This window comes from Rhinopithecus bieti, unplaced genomic scaffold (assembly GCF_001698545.2).
Source record: "Rhinopithecus bieti isolate Rb0 unplaced genomic scaffold, ASM169854v2 scaffold_6063, whole genome shotgun sequence".
Lineage (NCBI taxonomy): Eukaryota > Metazoa > Chordata > Mammalia > Primates > Cercopithecidae > Rhinopithecus > Rhinopithecus bieti.
The window spans coordinates 2,401,125-2,418,539 of NW_016805186.1; the positions used below are offsets into that span (position 1 = coordinate 2,401,125).

The following is a 17,415-nucleotide window of genomic DNA, read 5'->3' on the forward strand; positions in this document are numbered from 1 at the left end:
TAAAAACTGATGTCACCCACAGCAGCGACAGCCACTTGTTAATTATGCTGCCTTCTTGGCATTGTTCGGTTTCCCAAGGCTGGCCCCAAATTAGAAGGATGTTTTCTAGTTACAATTCTGTTTGTGGAGCCCAGAAAGCTATTGTTTGGATTCCACATTGGAATGAAAAGTGCCTGCAGGGTGTCAGGGTGGCACTGTGCTTGGCTGGCAAGCTGCATGCCAGGGCTGGAAGGTACCCGGTTCCCATGCCCTCCCATTTGTTCCTTTGCCGGCAGAGCCCAGCCGCAGCTGGGTCCAGAGGAGCTAGCCTCATCCCCAGGCAGACTTGTCCCCAAAAGAAAAGGGGCAGAGGAGGCACCCAGCTGAGTGTTCTGTTTCTGTTTCACTAATAGTTGATATCAGAATATGCTTCATTTTCTCTCCTGCCTAAAAATCTTTATGGTGCAATTCAGAAGATTTATCTAATAAGAACCTAAGAATGAAAAGCATCTAGATACCTCAGTATATATCCTCCTTGATATGGGATAGGATGTGTTTTTTTCCCTCATTCTCCAGGTAAGAATTATAGCACTTCAGAAAGAAAAAGAAACTTCCTTTACACAGACTCCCAGTGTGCAGCTCCTCCTTGGTAAAATGCTGTGCTGAAGAGTTCATTCACTCCACATCCTGGGTGATGTTGTCAGTTTGCCGTGCTTAAGTAGCTTTTCAGTAACGTGCCAGGGTTTTCTTTTCCTGCTTTTTCAGTCTTTTCAGCACTTCCTTTTGAGCTTTTTAATGTGGTGCATGTAATTGAACAAGCGCTGAAGTAGATAATTTAGCAGTGGTCCAGTCGTGCTGGCTGATGTGTGTTGCTAAAAGCTGGAAGATTCTGCGTCTTGGGCTGGAGTTGCACTTTCCAGAATTAGCCTCAGGGGGGCACCAGATCCTCCAGCATCGTCTCTGTGAAGAAAGAGGCCCACACGGCAAGTTTCCTTGCAATGGAATTGCAGTTGGAATTGCAGACCTTGTGGCCAGAGATGAAGGGAGAGAGGAGAAAACCCCAAGACAAAGCAGGGGTGGACCTAGGGGTCATCGCCACTCAGGCTGAGCTGTGAAGCAGCAGGTGGCCGAGGAGCTTTCTTCCGGCCTGGGCTACCCTGGCTAATTGGATAGAGGCCACTGGGCAAGGCTAGGACTTCAGGCAGGGGTAGGGCGCTAGGGAGGGGGTGCTGGGCATCCCTGTGCCTCCCACTTCTGTGTCCAAATACGGAGGAGAGCTCGTGTAAATTTAAGACACAAAAGTACATTTGGTACTTGTTAAGTTCTTAAGCCCAGGAATGACAGATTTATCACGAATTAAACAATAATTGGATTATGGAGTACTGAAAAAATTGTTTGTGTATAAACAACATCTGGTAAAGATTAAAAAGAAAGAATAATTTTTCCAAGCTCCAATTTGTTAAAAGGAACCTGAATGTTTTAAAACAAAATAGATCTGAAAATGTAAAAGGGATATTTAGAGTCTTATGTTTAGTATTTTGAAAATAGAAAAGAAGCAAATGGCATAATAAAAAATACATATTTATAAAGGTGCCTCATAGTACATGATAGCTGTAAAGGTTTTGTATAAATAGGTTTTGCTCAAGCCAAATCATTTTTCAATTCAATAGAGGAGTTCACTGGTGAAATTACTCTTACGGAGAATCTTCTTTTTAAGAAGAAAGGTATTTTCCAGTGAATATGCACATATTAACAACAAGGGCTTCCCACTGTGGAGAGAACAGTGGCTCAGAAACAGCTACACAGTGGGACGGGATTGTCCAGCTGCTGGGTAAACTGGAGGGGAAGCTGCCCATTAGCCGATTCTTTAAATGACCCATTTCCTAAGTAAATATTTAAACTACACGCAAGAACATGAAAATACCAGGAAAGAATCTATGCCAGGCTTAATGCACTTCAGCTTCTCTGTCACCTGCTATTTCCTTCTTTATTTTTAAGGCGAATATACCTATGAAAGGTGATAGATGGAAAGTACTTGATAATTTTTTCTGTTCCTTCACCACCTTTTTATTTTTTCTAAAAGGGATTTGCTTTTGTCTGTGAATTACCTTAAATCATAGTCCAATTTCCCTTTTTGGTTTGTTTTCTCTCCCTTTCCTTTTCCCTATTCTCTCTCTCTCTCTTTTCCCTATTCTCTCTCTCTCTCTCTCTCTGTCTGTCACACACACACACACACACAATCAGCAAATGACAGAAAAAAAGAAATGCTTCTTCCTGAGAATTCTGTTTTTCTGCGTTCTCAGGCCTCTTTCAAGTGGCAAGTGGCTTGTAATAATCATTGGTGAGTCGGTATGAAAATAACAGCTTAAGTAAACATCAAGGACTGGGCACAAGAGCCTGTGTAATTTGCACAGTTCATGGTGCAGAGTGACAAGTTGGTCTCTCCCTTGCCTCTCCTCCAAAACAGGCATTGAGACCATGGTTATTGTGTATCGATTCCATGTTGACTTTGTCTTCCTTTGTGTTTTGAGGGATGAAGATGGGCGTCTTTCTAGGTGGAGGGGAGATAATACAGTTTTGGGTAGCCGTGAGGGGAGATTAGAGGGAAAGCTCTCATTAGCCCAAGGGGATTCACACCCAGCAGAACAATCGGGTCTATACGAGAAGGAAGGCAGAACCCAGAGCTCTCCATCATTGCCTCCCTAGTCATCCTGGGCATTCAGTGAAAAGACTAGGGGAAATAAAGAGGGAAGGACAAGACTCGTGTTATTGAAGTTCTCCTGCTGACATAGCTCCCCTTGAGTTGAAATGATCTGCCCGTGGAAATCGTTAGGCCAGATGGAGAAGAGAGAGCTTGAGAAGGAACAGATTTTGGTAGGATGGAGAAAAACAAACAGATGGAAACCACAAAAGGTTTATTTTCTTTCCTCGCTTTTATAGAAAAGATAATGGCCCCAGTCATGGGGCTTTAGAGCCCTGAGTTGCAGCGTGACCTCTGGTGTGTTACCGGAGTGCCCCACCCTACAAATAAAACAGGATTCACAGAGGTTAGATGCCTGCGTCATCACTCAGAGGATGCTACAGAGATTTAGGGGGGAAGATACGGCTTCCAAAGAAGCGTGTATTAAAACCTTAATTCTATTTGGAAGATTATCTTGATAAGAAAAGCAGCTTAAGATTGCTTTTGTGATTTGATGTCGCTGGGACACATGCCTGACCTGTAGTACTCCAGTCCTCATGAGGGGACTCGCTGACCCTGAAATTATGTGCTCAGAAAGTATAAAGAGTCTCATTTTAAAAGCCATTGGTGAGGGGTGCAGATGAGAAGGAGCTGTTCACAGCTGTAGGGTGGCAAGGGAGACTGGTTTTCAAATCAAAATCTCTGCCGTTGCTGTTTCTGCAGGTTCCCCTGCCTCCTGGTCTTTTATCTATTTTAAAAGCCAAAATGGGTTGTGGAAGCAGGCTGAGAGTAGCCAAGGATCTGAAATACTTGGAAAGAAAGAAATCTAAGCGGAGAGTCCATCTGTATGGGAAAGAACAAGCAGATTCCACACAGCCAGCAAACATTTAAAACATCGGACTGAGCGATTTTGCTAGAAAACAGCTCACAGCAGAAGAGCATATCGAAGCTCTTACTCTCTTCTGACAAATGGAGTTAGAGCTGTCTTCCTTGTTGCCCCAGTGGTTTTCATGGTAGCCCTAATCTACACATCTGATCATCATTTTCTTTGCTGTTTGGAAATCCCTATAATTAGTATGGAATGATTCTCTACTATCATCAGACCTATAGAATGGCTCTGGGATAGTTTGACCATTTAGAAAAAAGAAATTCAATTTTACCATTTTCAAGTTTGATCTTATCAATGCATTTCCAGGCTCTTTCTTGTCTGTCTGCCTGTGGGCACAAAAGAGTGCTATTTGATCTTAAACACTCTTATTCAATAGAGTTGTTGTACAAACTTTGAAAATTGCTCTGGCAAACTTAGATGAATCACGTTTCTTCAAGACATGCAGTTGCTTTTCCCTTGTTTTATTTTTTTCATTATGAATACATAGAAACTTTTATATTTTCCGTGCTTATATCCAGTGACCTCTTAATAACTGTTATTATTTACAGTGAGACTGGGCAGCAGGAGATTCACTGACATGCCTTAGTTCAAAGCCACGAAATAACCTGCCTCTTCTCTCTTGAACCGTAGTCCTGCCAAATTATTTTCTTGCATAGATAATGAATTTATCTGTAAGAATTTCAAGTTAGTTCCTTTTAGATAAAAATGCACATCAGTGAAGGATGAGGGAGCATAGATTATTTAAAGAGTAGGACGTTTTAACTTGCAAATTAGAAATCTTGAAATAATTAAAAGGTGATTATCCTGTCCTGAACAAGTGGCGGAGCTCCTGCCTGGAGCCCGGCGGGGCCGGCAGTGCTGGCGAGTGGACGCTAGAGGGCGCGGGCTCAGTGTCCGCGGGGCGTCCGCGGGGAGGGCGGTGCTGCCTCAGTGTGAGCCAGGGCACGGGGCGGAGCAAAGCCTCCTTTTGTCTTGCTGATGGAGCCTAGGAACAGAGTTTTTCCCAAAGCTAGTCATAGCACGTGCAGGATGACTGAATTTCCGGTAGCGCCGGATCCACCTGCCCGTCAGAGCAGCCGGCCTCGCTTCCGGTGGAACGGGCGCCCCGCCCCCGTGACTGCGCATGCGCGGAATCCTTTGCGGTCGGAGGGCAGCCGCTCCATCGTAACCGTCTCCCTCCGCGTCTGTGGAAACGCTGCCTTCCGCGAAGCCGGCCCTGGTGCCGGAAAGATCGCGGACCCTGCTCTAAAGGATGTGTTTTGGAACACGGGCATTTTCATCGGGCGTCATCTCATACTTTGAGCTCTGGCCAAAATGATAGGGAACCAGGGATTGGGCCGGTGAAGCTGCCCTCAGCTCCCAGGGCTTCCGCAGACCAGTAATCGGAACCCACGGCCAGAATAGCCAAGGGGAAGGTAGAGACCTTTTCTTCTGCGTGAACCCCCTTTTCGTCCTAAATCAGTAAGCTGTTCAGTGCACTAAGATGCGACGTGATTGAGTCCAGCGTGGTAGTCGCTGGTTTGCCGATAATAATTCTGCATTACTATGTACCCGTGACCGAATACACAGGAAGAATCAGGCTGCAGGCACGGGCCTGACCTCGAGGCCCAGTAGCCATCTGAGGAGGTGGCACAGGCACACTTCGGTAGAGCTGGCAGCACAGGCAGGCTCCACGCATGCGGGCAGAGGGATGTTTCCAGTTTCCGTAGTACGTACTGATTCTGTAGGATGGATCGCCTGAGCTTTGATAGAAAACGTGGGACATACGGGAGTATACAGAGGAATAAGCTGCCTGTACCCCCTGCCCGGGGGGACCACCACCTGCACTTGTATGTGGGGTGTTTTCAGTACAGCGGTGGTTCTGTTTTCTAACCACAATTTTCTGGACATCAGCAGTTCCCGATAACTCCTGGGGCTGGTAATAGCAAGTTTCTGAGAAAGTGCCTGCGATATTTGACATTCTCGTGGTCTTCTCCTTTTACAGCCTCAAGCAGCCTGCCACCCTGCCATATTCCGGGTTGTTGATGAGATGTTCAGGTAAATGTTACACTGTTTCTTCTAGTAATTGATGTAAAAAAGGTTCCATTTCCAAACATGAAAAGAAAATGTTGTGGTAGTCTCTGGCTGTACCACAGGGAAATTAGAGTTTCTGATTCCCTCCTATTCCTCTGAGCTTTGTGGTAATTAGAGGTAAAAACTAAAAAATCAGTGTAAATTTAAAGGCCAGTGCCTAAGAATTACAATAACTTTCTTTTCTTTAGCCTTTAAAGATTCTAATAAGCGAAACACAGAATTGAGTTAGATATTAATATCATGAAATATTCATGTAGGATTTTCTCAGCTCAGAATAAAGGGTGGCAATATACTCCCTTCACCACGTGAGGGCTGACCAATCTTTTAAAAGACTTTAAAGAAAGCCAAGAAAAATAAATAAAGTCATTCTTAACAGAGCTCTTCTGTGGGGCAAAATACACCTTGCATGTTCTCTTACAACACATTGTTTATTTTGAAAATACGAGTACTTCTTGGAAAATGCATTAGATTTACAGACGGCAAGAGACGAGGAGCTCACAGCCATGAAGCTGAGCTGTGGCTGGCAGTCAGTGGGAGTTTTAACCATGGAGTACTAAGACTGGACCCGGCTGGGGAGCTTGTCAACCTGGGAGTGTCCCAGCCCCTCTTCCACGGGAGCCCGCATCAGCTCTCTCTCTAGTCCCTCCCACCTAATACATAGCAGCAGAGGCTGCAGGGCAGACTGCAGACTTTGGGGAAAGGAATTTTTACAGTAACAACTGTTTAGGGTTTAAAGCTAGCAATATTTGTTTGTTTTTTTTTTTGCTTAAACAAACATAAAGAAAAATTAATTGTATGAAAATGCACGGGCTGGGTGCGGTGGCTCAAGCCTGTAATCCCAGCACTTTGGGAGGCCGAGACGGGCGGATCACGAGGTCAGGAGATCGAGACCATCCTGGTTAACACGGTGAAACCCCGTCTCTACTAAAATACAAAAAACTAGCCGGGCGAGGTGGCGGCGCCTGTAGTCCCAGCTACTCGGGAGGCTGAGGCAGGAGAATGGCGTAAACCCGGGAGGCGGAGCTTGCAGTGAGCTGAGATCCGGCCACTGCACTCCAGCCTGGGCGACAGAGCGAGACTCGTCTCAACAAAAAAAAAAAAAAAAAAAAAGAAAATGCACGGAAACCAAACCAGGTACACACAGATTCTTTTCCTACTTTGCTGGGTGGATGGACCAAGCCATTTCTCCACTTGTGAAAGCAAAATGTTGATGTTGCGTGTCCAGGCATACAATACAAAAATATTTGTACAGAGTATGCAAGCCTGTATGGAAGGCATTTGCATTGCTTAATAATTTAAGAACCAAGAAAGAGAGCTCTACACATTGCAATTTTAAAGAAAATATTTATAAAAGGGAGCAGCAGATTTATCCTGCTTTCCCACAAGGACTGAAATCTGATGAGTTGAGATACTGCTGAAGCTTATGGCACAAAAAAAGTGTTTCCACTCTTCCCTTATACAGTACAGGTTTTTATGTTTGCCGGATTACTTGTTAAACGTGTTCTGATCTGACTTTGCATTGTTCAGGTGTGCACTCCTGGAAAGCGATGGGGCCCCGGAAATCATAGCCACTATTCAGGTGTTTACGCAGTGCTTCGTAGAAGCTCTGGGGAAAGAAAACAAGCAGGTTTGTTGTATCGCATCTATTACTCATTCATCCCAAAGAATAAGAGGCTGTTGGGAGTATTTTGGACAAGAGCACTTTATTTTCAGTAATTCTGATAGACTGTTTTGCTCACAAAGAAAGGTTCCTAATGAGTGCCCCAACAAAGGTTAAACCATTTTAACTTAACATAAATCAAGATCTGTCTGTCCCGTGCCCTGGTACCCAGAAGCATTTGTCTACTGTTGTGTCTGAGAACTCTGTCAAGCCAGCATGCGTGGCCCTGTGCTGTGCGCTGTCTGCCGAGTGGGACACTGCCCTCTGGCTGCATCTGAGCCTCCCAGGTCAGCAGGAGACGTCCTGGGGTCTGTATGGCATGCACTGAATAGGAAAGGGCGCTTATTACAAAGCAGTCCTGGACATTCTTCATTATTTGCGTCTTTATTCTTATCAGAGACCCAAATGTGAATTGGATTCCAGGAAAGGAGGTGGTAAGAGTGGTAAGAGTGACTGGGAAAGGCTTGACTAACTAGAGGAGGAGCGAGGAAGGGCAGTGAGCAGGAGGTGTGTGTTAGGCACAGTCAGTAAACCAAAGGCCAGGCCCAAACCCTGCAGAAGATTGTGCTCCAGGTCCCCAGCAGCAGAGGCTGGGCAACAGCTGCCAAGGGTCACTGACCAATTAAAAGAGTGACCTCGTGAAACAGCAACCTTTGCTACCAGAGAGCTTTCACCCTTCAGCATTTTATTTGGCCTTGATTTCTAACGGCCACAGAAGTAATGTTTATGGGACATACTGCCTGTCGAGAGGGGTGCTGGTCCAGTGCATCTCATCTGTGGAGTATGTCACGGCCCCTGTGAAGCTCTCTGCAGTTTGACTTCTGAGAGCAGAGCTACAGTGCTTGGCTCCACCAGCTCACACCCCTCGCCAATGTCAAACAGATCTCTTAGGTTTTAGCTGATATTTCTACTTTTTCTTTTATTTTTTTGAGACAAGGTTTCACTCTGTCACCCAGGCTGGAGTGCAGTGATGTGATCTCAGCTCACTGCAGTCTCAACCCCCCACGCTCAGGTGATCCTCACACTTTAGCCCCCGCGAGTAGCTGGGACCACAGGTGCACACCACCACACATGGCTCCTTTTTGTATTTTTTTATTAAGTGCAATTTCCATTTTATTTTTCTCCAGGGAATAGTCTGTCTTCAGTCTTTAAGGACTCAGCTCCTTACGTGGGCTTTGGTGGGGGACGTGGGACAGCACCCGCAGGTCTAAATCGGGGTGGGGGTGTTCGGTCCTTGTGGGCTTCATGAGATCAATTCCTGACTAGTTTGCTGTGAACTGCACAACTCAGACAGGAGTGTAGCTTCACGTACAGCTTGGGAAGCACACAGGCATCAAAGATGCTCGCTTCAGAAACGTCCCTGACTGCTGCGGCCTCCACTATGTTTCCAATGACGAATTGCTTAATGGCCTTGTCCTTGGGCACACATCGGGCACAGTTCGTGCAGCAAATAGGCTGCACATGGCCGCGGCCCTTTTTGGCATGACTGTTGTTCCTTCTTTTTTTCGTCATATTGGAGGCATGGACTGGAGGGAGCACTCATTTTTGCATTTTTATTAGAGATGGGGTTTCACCATGTTGCCTAGGCTGGTCTCAAACTCTGGGGTTCAAGCAGTCTTCCCACCTTGGCCTCCCAAAGTGCTGGGATTACAGGTGTGAGCCACCAAACCCAGCCTGTTTCTGCTTTTCAAAACAACAATAAATAGATATTTATTTTGTTTTTTGAGACAGGCTCTCACTCTGTCACCCAGGCTGGAGTGTAGTGGTGTGATCATGGCTCACTGCAGCCTTTGGCTTCCTGGGCTCAAACGATCCTCCCACCTCAGCCTCCCGAGTAGTTGGGACCACAGGTTCAAGCCACCACGCTGAGCTAATTTTTAAATTTTTTTGTGTGGAAATGGAGTCTCTCTGTTACCCAGGCTGGTCTCGAACCCCTGGGTTCAAGGGATCCTCCCACCTTGGCCTCCCAAGGTGCTCGGATTCCAGGCTTGAGCCACTATGTCTGGCCAACAATAAATATTTGTGATTTATTTTTTCCCACCCTCACTTTCCCTGGAGAAGTTAGCTGGGCTGTAGCAAACTGCGCTCTCCGTGGTCCCACCTAGAATTTTGGAGGCAGCTCAGCTGGAAGGCACGGCTGGCCCTCATGGTTATTTTAAGCCTAACTGTCAATGTCCCTGCGCCTCCCTTGTGTATTCTTTGTAGTCCCCATTAGGAACGGGCCTCTAGGGAGTCTCACCTGCGGCCTTGTGGAGCACACCTGGGTTGGAGCAGCGGCCGCGGAGGAGCGCCACCACGCCTGTTTTTCTTCTTGGCTTCACCCTCAGCCTCTGTGTTGGCCGTGGCCACTATGGATTCGGACTGATGTTGCAGTTGCTTTTAATTGAGAATAGTACCCTGACCAGGCATACGTATCTGAGGACGTGGGACCACACACTGGGTCCTGGTGTGAGGCAGGGCAGGGATCTGAAAGCAAACAGGAATTCACCACCCTCACCTTCAGCTCAACAAAGGAGAGCAAAGTCTCTTCGTTTTGCCTATGCCTGCATAGGTATCTGTTAGTTTATTTCTCTTCCTAGAGCTGTTTCTGCGTGCCTGCCTTTTTAACTGATGGCCGTCCGCATGTGTTGACCCTCTGCCTTCTTGAGTGTCCATTTTTAGCTAATCAAAACCCTTCATGTCATATTTGCTAGATGCATGACTCTCTTTTCTCTCTGTGGTTTATTCATTAATTCTTTCTTATTAATAAAATGAATATTTGTAAACCTGCCATCTAATCATCTGAATACGTGTCTATACACGTGCTCCTCCTTGCCTCTCTCCCTCCAGGTGGTAACCTCTGGTTTGAATTTTATGTTTATTATTCCTTTGCTCTTTCTAAAGGTAGTTTGAGCACATATATATGACTGCCTAAACAATGTTTTGTTTAGTTTCGGTTGTTTTTGAACTTTATAAAACAAACAGGAGCAGCATACTGTGTGCAGTCTTTTGAGACTTGCTTTTCCACTTAGCAAAGACTGCTTGATGTTGCCATGTGTGGCTGTGGGGAAGTGTTGTTATACACAGTCCATGTGAAAACGTATGGCAGTATAGCCATCCTGCTGCTGGGAGGCACTTGGGATGCTTCCAGGTTTTGTTTTTTTATTACAAATGATGTTGCTGTGGACACTCTGGGATAGGTACTTAGGAGTGGAAGTGTATTCGGTATGCAGAGGTTCAGCTTTCATAGATCCTGCCATGTTGCTGTGGACACTCTGGGATAGGTACTTAGGAGTGGAAGTGTGTTCCGTATGCAGAGCTTCGGCTTTCATAGATCCTGCCAGACTCATTTCAGAAGTGTTGGTGCCCATTTGCACTTCCTGCAATGGTCTCTGAGTGATCTCGTAAATCCACATTCTCACCCGTCATCAGAAGCACTCACGCCAGTGATTCTGTCTCTTCTTACCCTTTGCTCTTGCCCCTGTTCTGTTTGGAGGACACAGGCAGCTCCGTCATTATGCCCTATCAGACAGTAGGCAGAAATTGAGGTGGGTGTGATAAGCCACTTATCCTGAGCCTGCACTGTGGCTTAGTACAGCCAGTCAGGTCAGTTTCTGGTTGCAGCCATGACAGCATCTGCTCATGAGCTAGATTAAATCTCCCAGAGATAAAAATGATAAACTCGGCCGGGCACGGTGGCTCAAGCCTGTAATCCCAGCACTTTGGGAGGCCGAGGCGGGTGGATCACGAGGTCAGGAGATCGAGACCATCCTGGCTAACACGGTGAAACCCCGTCTCTACTAAAAAAATACAAAAAACTAGCCGGGCGAGGTGGCGGGCGCCTGTAGTCCCAGCTACTCGGGAGGCTGAGGCAGGAGAATGGTGTAAACCCGGGAGGCGGAGTTTGCAGTGAGCTGAGATCTGGCCACTGCACTCCAGCCTGGGTGACAGAGCGAGACTCCTTCTCAAAAAAACCAAGAATGACATTAATTTCAGCAATTAAATGGAAGTTAAATATTCTAGTAAAAAGGCAGAAATGTCAGATTGAACAAAAAAACGAAGACCTGGCTGGACACGGTGGCTCATGCCTGTGATCCCAGCACTTTGGGAGGCCAAGGTGGGAGGATTGCTTGAGTCCAGGAGTTCAAGACCAGCCTGGGCAACACAGTGAGACCCCAGTCTCTGCAAAAAAAATAAAAAAATTAGCTGGGCATGGTGATGCATGCCTGTAGTCCCAGCTACTCGAGAAGGTGAGGTGTAAGGATTGCTTGAGCCCAGAAGGTGGAGGCTGCAGTGAGCCATGATCACGCCACTGCACTCCAGCCTGGATGACAGGGCGAGACCCTGTCTTAAAATGGAAAAAAAAAAAAAAAAAAAAAAAAAAAAGATTTTAAAAGCTATTGTAATCAAGAATCAAGACAGTGAGGTATTGGCAAAAAGACAACCATAGATCAGAATTGAGTCCAGATATAGACCCATGCATATGTGGCCAATTGATTTTTGACAGAGACGCCAAGACAATTCAATGGGGAAAGGAACATTTTCAACAAATGATGCTGGAATAACTGGATGTCCATATGTAGAAAAATGAGCCTCAACCATTCCCTTATAAAGCACACAACAGTTAATTTGAGAGGATCATGGGCTTCAACAGAAATGTTAGAAAGATAAAGCCCCTAGAGAGAGCATAGGAGAATGTATCTGTCTGACAATGAGGTCATCTAAGATTTCTCAGAAGCACTAACCACAGGAAAATAAATGGATAAATCAGACCTCATCAGAATTTAAAACTTCTAGGCTGGGGGCATAGCTCATGCCTGGAATCCCAGCACATTGGGAGCCCCAAGGCAGGAGGATCTTTTGAGCCCAGGAGATGGAGACCAGCCTGGGCAACAAAGTAAGACCCCTTTTCTACAAAAAATACAAAATTTTGCTGAGCGTGGTGGCACACACCTGTTGTCCTAGGTACTCGGGAGGCTGAGGTGGGAGGATCACTTGAGGCTGGGAGATCAAGGCTTATGATCATGCCACTGCACTCCAGCTTGGGCAACAGAGTGAAGCCATATCTCAAAAAATAAGAAAGGAATTTAAAATTTATATTCTTTGATAGATATCATTAAGAAACTGAAAAAGCAGGCCAGGCACGGTGGCTCATGCCTGTAATCCTAGCACTTTGTGAGGCTGAGGTGGGTGGATCACAAGGTCAAGAGATCAAGACCATCCTGACCAACATGGGGAAACCCCATCTTTACTAAAAATACAAAAATTAGCCGGGGCTAGTGGCATGTGCCTTTAGTCCTAGCTACTTGGGAGGCTGGGGCAGGAGAATTGCTTGAACCCGGGAGGTGGAGGTTGCGGGGAGCCAAGATCTTACCACTGCACTCCAGCCTGGCAACGGGCCAAGACTCCGTCTCAATAAATTAAAAAAAAAAAAAAGAAACTGAAAAAGCAAGCCGTTAGCTAGGAGAAAATATTTGTAATACATGTATACAACAGAGGACATGTGTCCAGAATATATGAAGATCTCTTATAACTGCCTAAGAAACCAGTTTCGAAAATGGACAAAAAGCTTGAATATACACTTTCAAAAAAGATATACAAGTTGGCAGTAAGCACATGAAAATTGTTGGGCATCATTTGCCATCAGGAAAGTGCAGAGTGAAACAGGTAGGAAAGCAAGCATACGTGGGGTTATGTTCCCCAGCCACTAGAATGGATGAAATTAGTAAGACTGACAGCACCAAATGCTGGGAGCACGTGGAGCACCTGGAGTTCACACACATTGCTGGTGGGAGTGAGATGGCACAACACTGGAAAACCATATGGCCTTACGATGTTAAACAAGCATCTATCTGTGACCCAGCAATTCCATTCCGATGGTGTGCCCAGGAGAAACAGAAACACATGTCCACAAAAAGACATATGTGTGCATGTGAACTACAGCTTTATTCACGACAGCCTCCAACTGGAAGCAGCCCAAACTTGAAGCAGCACATCAAGAGGAGAATGGCTAAACAGACTATGGCATATTCATACAATTCAGACTACTTCTGAGCAATAAAAACAGAATGATCTACTCGCACACAATAACATGGCTTAATCTTTAAAAAAAAATGTTGAGCCCAAGAAGCCAGACACAAAAGAAAACATGCTTTATGTTCCCTTTACACAAAATTCAAGAATAAGCAAAACTAATCTGTCTTGTCAAAATCAAAACATTGGTTGCCAGGGTGGGGTGGAGGGAATGATTGTTAAGAGTTGGAAGAGGTCTTCTTGGCGTGATAGAAATGTTGTTGTCTTCACTGGGGTGGCGGTCACATGGATTTGCACGTTTACAAAACCTCATATACTTAAAGCCTATGCACTCCATGCTTTATAGATTTTACCTCAGTTTTTTAAGAAGCTGTGCCTTTTGGGGCTGTAGATAGCTGGAGCTCTTTGGCCCTCGAAAAGTGAGCACAGTTGTTTTATGCTTTTGTTGTTATTTTAAAAACCATGCTGAGCCGGCACCGTGGCTGACGCCTACAACCTCAGCACTCTGGGAGGCCGAGGCAGGGGGATCATTTGAGGTGAGGAGTTAAGACCAGCCTGGCCAACATGGTGAAACTCCATCTCTACTAAAAATACAAAAATTAGCCTGGCATGGTGGCATGTGCCTGTAATCCCAGCTACTCTGGAGGCTGAGGCAGGAGAATCATTTGGACCCAGGAGGTGGAGGTTGTAGTGAGCTGAGATTGTGCCTCTTTACTCCAGCCTGGGCAACAGAATGAGACTCCATCTCAATAAAAAAAACAAAAACAGACCAGGCGCAGTGGCTCACGCCTGTAATCCCAGTACTTTGGGAGGCCGAGGCGGGCGGATCACCTGAGGTCGGGAGTTTGAGACTAGCCTGACCAACATGGAGAAACCCCATCTCTACTAAAAATACAAAATTAGCTGGGTGTGGTGGCGCATGCCTGTAATCCCAGCTACTTGGGAGGCTGAGGGAGGAGAATCGCTTGAACCCGGGAGCCAGAGGTTGCGGTGAGCTGAGATCGCGCCATGGTCCAGCCTGGGCAACGAGCAAAACTCTGTTTCAAAAAAAAAAAATACCGAAATACCGAACATCTCACAACTGCTCTGGCAAGTCTTTCTGAAATAGAAGACTTATTTGTATAATTGGGTTCATGTGAGGTAGAACTCATAAAGACATCAAGAGCATAACTTTATTATTTTTCTTAAGTCCCAAGAGGTGATTTAAAAGGTTAATTATTCTGGAAAATATGAGGTTACTGGGAGCTTATTTTTCAAAAGATAAATGTTTCAGAAAGTGTTCTGACCATGTTAGTACTGGTGGGCAGAGGACTCGGAGTTTTGCATTTTCCTGACCCCGTTTCAATCTTAATGTGCGTGCTCTTTGGATTTTCCATCCTGTGGCAGCTGCGGTTTGCACTCAAGACCTACTTTCCGTACACTTCTCCATCTCTTGCCGTGGTGCTGCTGCAAGACCCTCAAGGTGAGTCAGGGTTGACTTTGCCCACATCAGAATGATTTCCTGGGAAGAGCACTGTCGAATGATGGCCTCCCCACCAGGCCCTTATCTCTAGCATGAGGGAGACACAGCTGGTTATTTCTGAGATCCCTTTCCGCGCCCAGGATCCCACATTCTGTAGATTTTGATATGAGAGTCTTCTTGGCGTCCCAGCTGTGATCACTTCCCAAAAGAAGAAGAAGAAAAAAAAACCACTGGCCTCTGGTAGGTTTTGCTAGTCTGCCTCCAGATAACACAGGCTCTGCTGGTGCCAACCAGATCCACCAGGTGCCAGGAACAGGCTAAGACTTGGCTGAGTCAGAAGAAAACAGTACCTTCATTTGCTTTTCATTCTTTCTACTCCGTGCAGCCTTGTTGCAGAAGAAAAGATTAAATGATGGATGAAGCTGAGGAAATTCAGGGGAGGTTTCCCCTAACCAAGCTAAGGGAAGGATTTTGAGAGCGTTCAGTAAGGTGCTTCATCCACAGCCTTTCCTGATACCCTTTGCCAGCCTTCCCAAGGCTGTCTGCTTGGGGAAGTGGTGATGCCAGCCTTCATTCGACTGGCGTTGATCCAGGAATGTGGCTGTGAGCTCATGCTTAGGAGACATTTCAGAAATAGAGAGTAAGGGCCTCCTTTCCCTGTGAGGCCTGAAACCCGACGGAAGGCAGTCCTGGCGTGGGCACAGACTGTGCCAGCCAGAAAGGGGCCTTATTGGAGCATAGCAGGAGAGGAGACAGAAGGGAGCGAGCCAGTCACATTTCCTTTTATGCCATTTTGGGCCTGCCATTTTCTGAGACTTGAGTGAGTAGATTTGTTTGAGAAATTCAAATGATTCAAAGTTTCAGAGCATTTTACAAAACCTAAATTCCTCTTCCTTTTTCAAGAAGATGTAGGTTCTCGCCCAGGGTGATCCCCTGACACTGTCCTCTCAGATGCCGGAGCTGGGGATGGGGTCTCTGGGTGACAGTTTTATGAAAACCCTTGGGAAACCATTATTAACAAGACAGAAAAATGAGCAATTCACCCCTTACAGCTTAGGTCAGATCAGCAAAGCCTGGAGTCAGCCAACAGGGGGCGCTGAGTGAGCTCCAGAAAACGTACCAGAGTTGTTAGTGTCTCCCTTTGGAAATAGTAAACAAATGGCGAGGTGGTGCGTGGGCACGGGCCCAACCCTCTACCTTTCCGTTGGTGTAACTCGTAGATTTATGTCCAAATATAAATAGGTGGCTTCAAGCAGAAGTGCAAGAACCTCTTGTGCTAGTTCCTAGAATAGCTGTCTGTATATTACTTTGGCAAACAGTGTGGTGGTCACACATTGAAGAAGTGTTTTTTAGTAGCATGATCTTCTGTTCATCAGAAATTTATTTCATGCCCATTGTGAAGGTGGGGGGAGGGGTGTAAAAGATGATCACTTCCAAGCCCTGACTGTAGGAACTACAAGTGGAGGAAATGCAAAGTAAACACCTAAATAGCTAGTAAAAGGAAAAAACGAAAAATGCCTTCAAAAGGCTGTGCTCCAAGGGCCGCGGGGGTTCAGAGGAGGGAGGTACTGGCCTTGTGGAGTAGCAGCAGTTCGTCCATCACTCGCCTTATCTTCCTTGTGTGTTCGATTGTAGCATCTATCACTATGTGAAAATTTTGCAGATGCTGCATAGAACTGCAGATATGTGCTGCTCAGATGTGTTTAAAAATACAGGATGACTGTGAAACCAGAGCAGCTCCCTCAAGAAGAGACATTTGTTTGCATAATGCTCACTTATTTTCTTTCCTGGCCTTTTTTTCCACTGTAAACCTGAAATCATATTGTGAATTCATCACAGCCCTAGGAAAGTAGTCAGGCAGTCTATTCCTAATTCCTTGTTGGCTGCTTTACTACAGTCTGTATCTATTTTGAAATCACACATTAGTGATGGAGGAGTGGCTAGGTAGAAAAGAAGAAACCTAGGGCATCCGCAACCCGGCATTTCCCCGTCTCAGCAGGGGCTGCTTGTGCAATCTCTAGCTACTTCCATGTACCTGAATTCAAAAGTACTTGAGGCCAAGTGTGGCGATTAATGCCTGTAATTCCAGCACTTTGGGAGGCCAAGGAGGAGGATCACTTGAGCCCAGGAATTTGAGACAAGTCTGAGAAACATAATGAAACCTCATCTCTACAAAAAAATTAAAAAAATAGCTGGGCATGGTGGTGCACCCCTGTAGTCCCAGCCACTGGGGAGGCGGAGGTAGGAGGATTGCTTGAGCCCAGAAGGTTGGGGCTGCAGTGAGCCAGGATCGTGCCACTGCACTCCAGCCTCTGACAAAGCAAGATTGTGTCTTAAAAACCCCCACAAAACTAAATAGATCAGATTCTTTGAGGTTCAGCTCTGTGTACTATGGACAGATCTTGCTTAAGAGATAGGTACTGACTGGGAAGAGCATGAGAACAGTAGTGGGTTCTGTGAACCAGAAGTAGAGGGTGTCTCCCAAAGACTCCTGCGGTCCTCCCTGCAGGTGGCTCCTCACGGGCTTGCCATTTCCTCACTTGCCCTCTGACGTGTCTCTCTCCACCCGCAGATGTCCCTCGGGAACACTGGCTGCAGACACTGAAGCACATTTCTGAACTGCTCAGAGAAGCAGTTGAAGACCAGACTCATGGGTGAGC

The 17,415-nt window shown here is 46.1% G+C and overlaps 1 protein-coding gene and 1 pseudogene across 11 annotated transcripts in view; one reads left to right on the forward strand and one right to left on the reverse strand.

The window, feature by feature from the left end:
* Window positions 1-17,415, forward strand: part of FANCC (FA complementation group C) — a 216,058-nt gene that overhangs the window by 182,968 nt on the left and 15,675 nt on the right. For all 10 annotated transcript variants that reach the window (XM_017871520.1, XM_017871521.1, XM_017871522.1 and 7 more), the window contains 4 exons: window positions 5,533-5,585; window positions 7,149-7,248; window positions 14,680-14,755; window positions 17,328-17,409. In XM_017871520.1, coding sequence (XP_017727009.1) covers window positions 5,533-5,585; window positions 7,149-7,248; window positions 14,680-14,755; window positions 17,328-17,409 — 311 coding nt within the window. The remainder of the gene's footprint in view (window positions 1-5,532; window positions 5,586-7,148; window positions 7,249-14,679; window positions 14,756-17,327; window positions 17,410-17,415) is intronic.
* On the reverse strand, window positions 8,336-8,887 carry LOC108529293 (40S ribosomal protein S26-like; annotated as a pseudogene). Its single transcript, XR_001885475.1, has one exon. The product of XR_001885475.1 is annotated as a 40S ribosomal protein S26-like (transcript).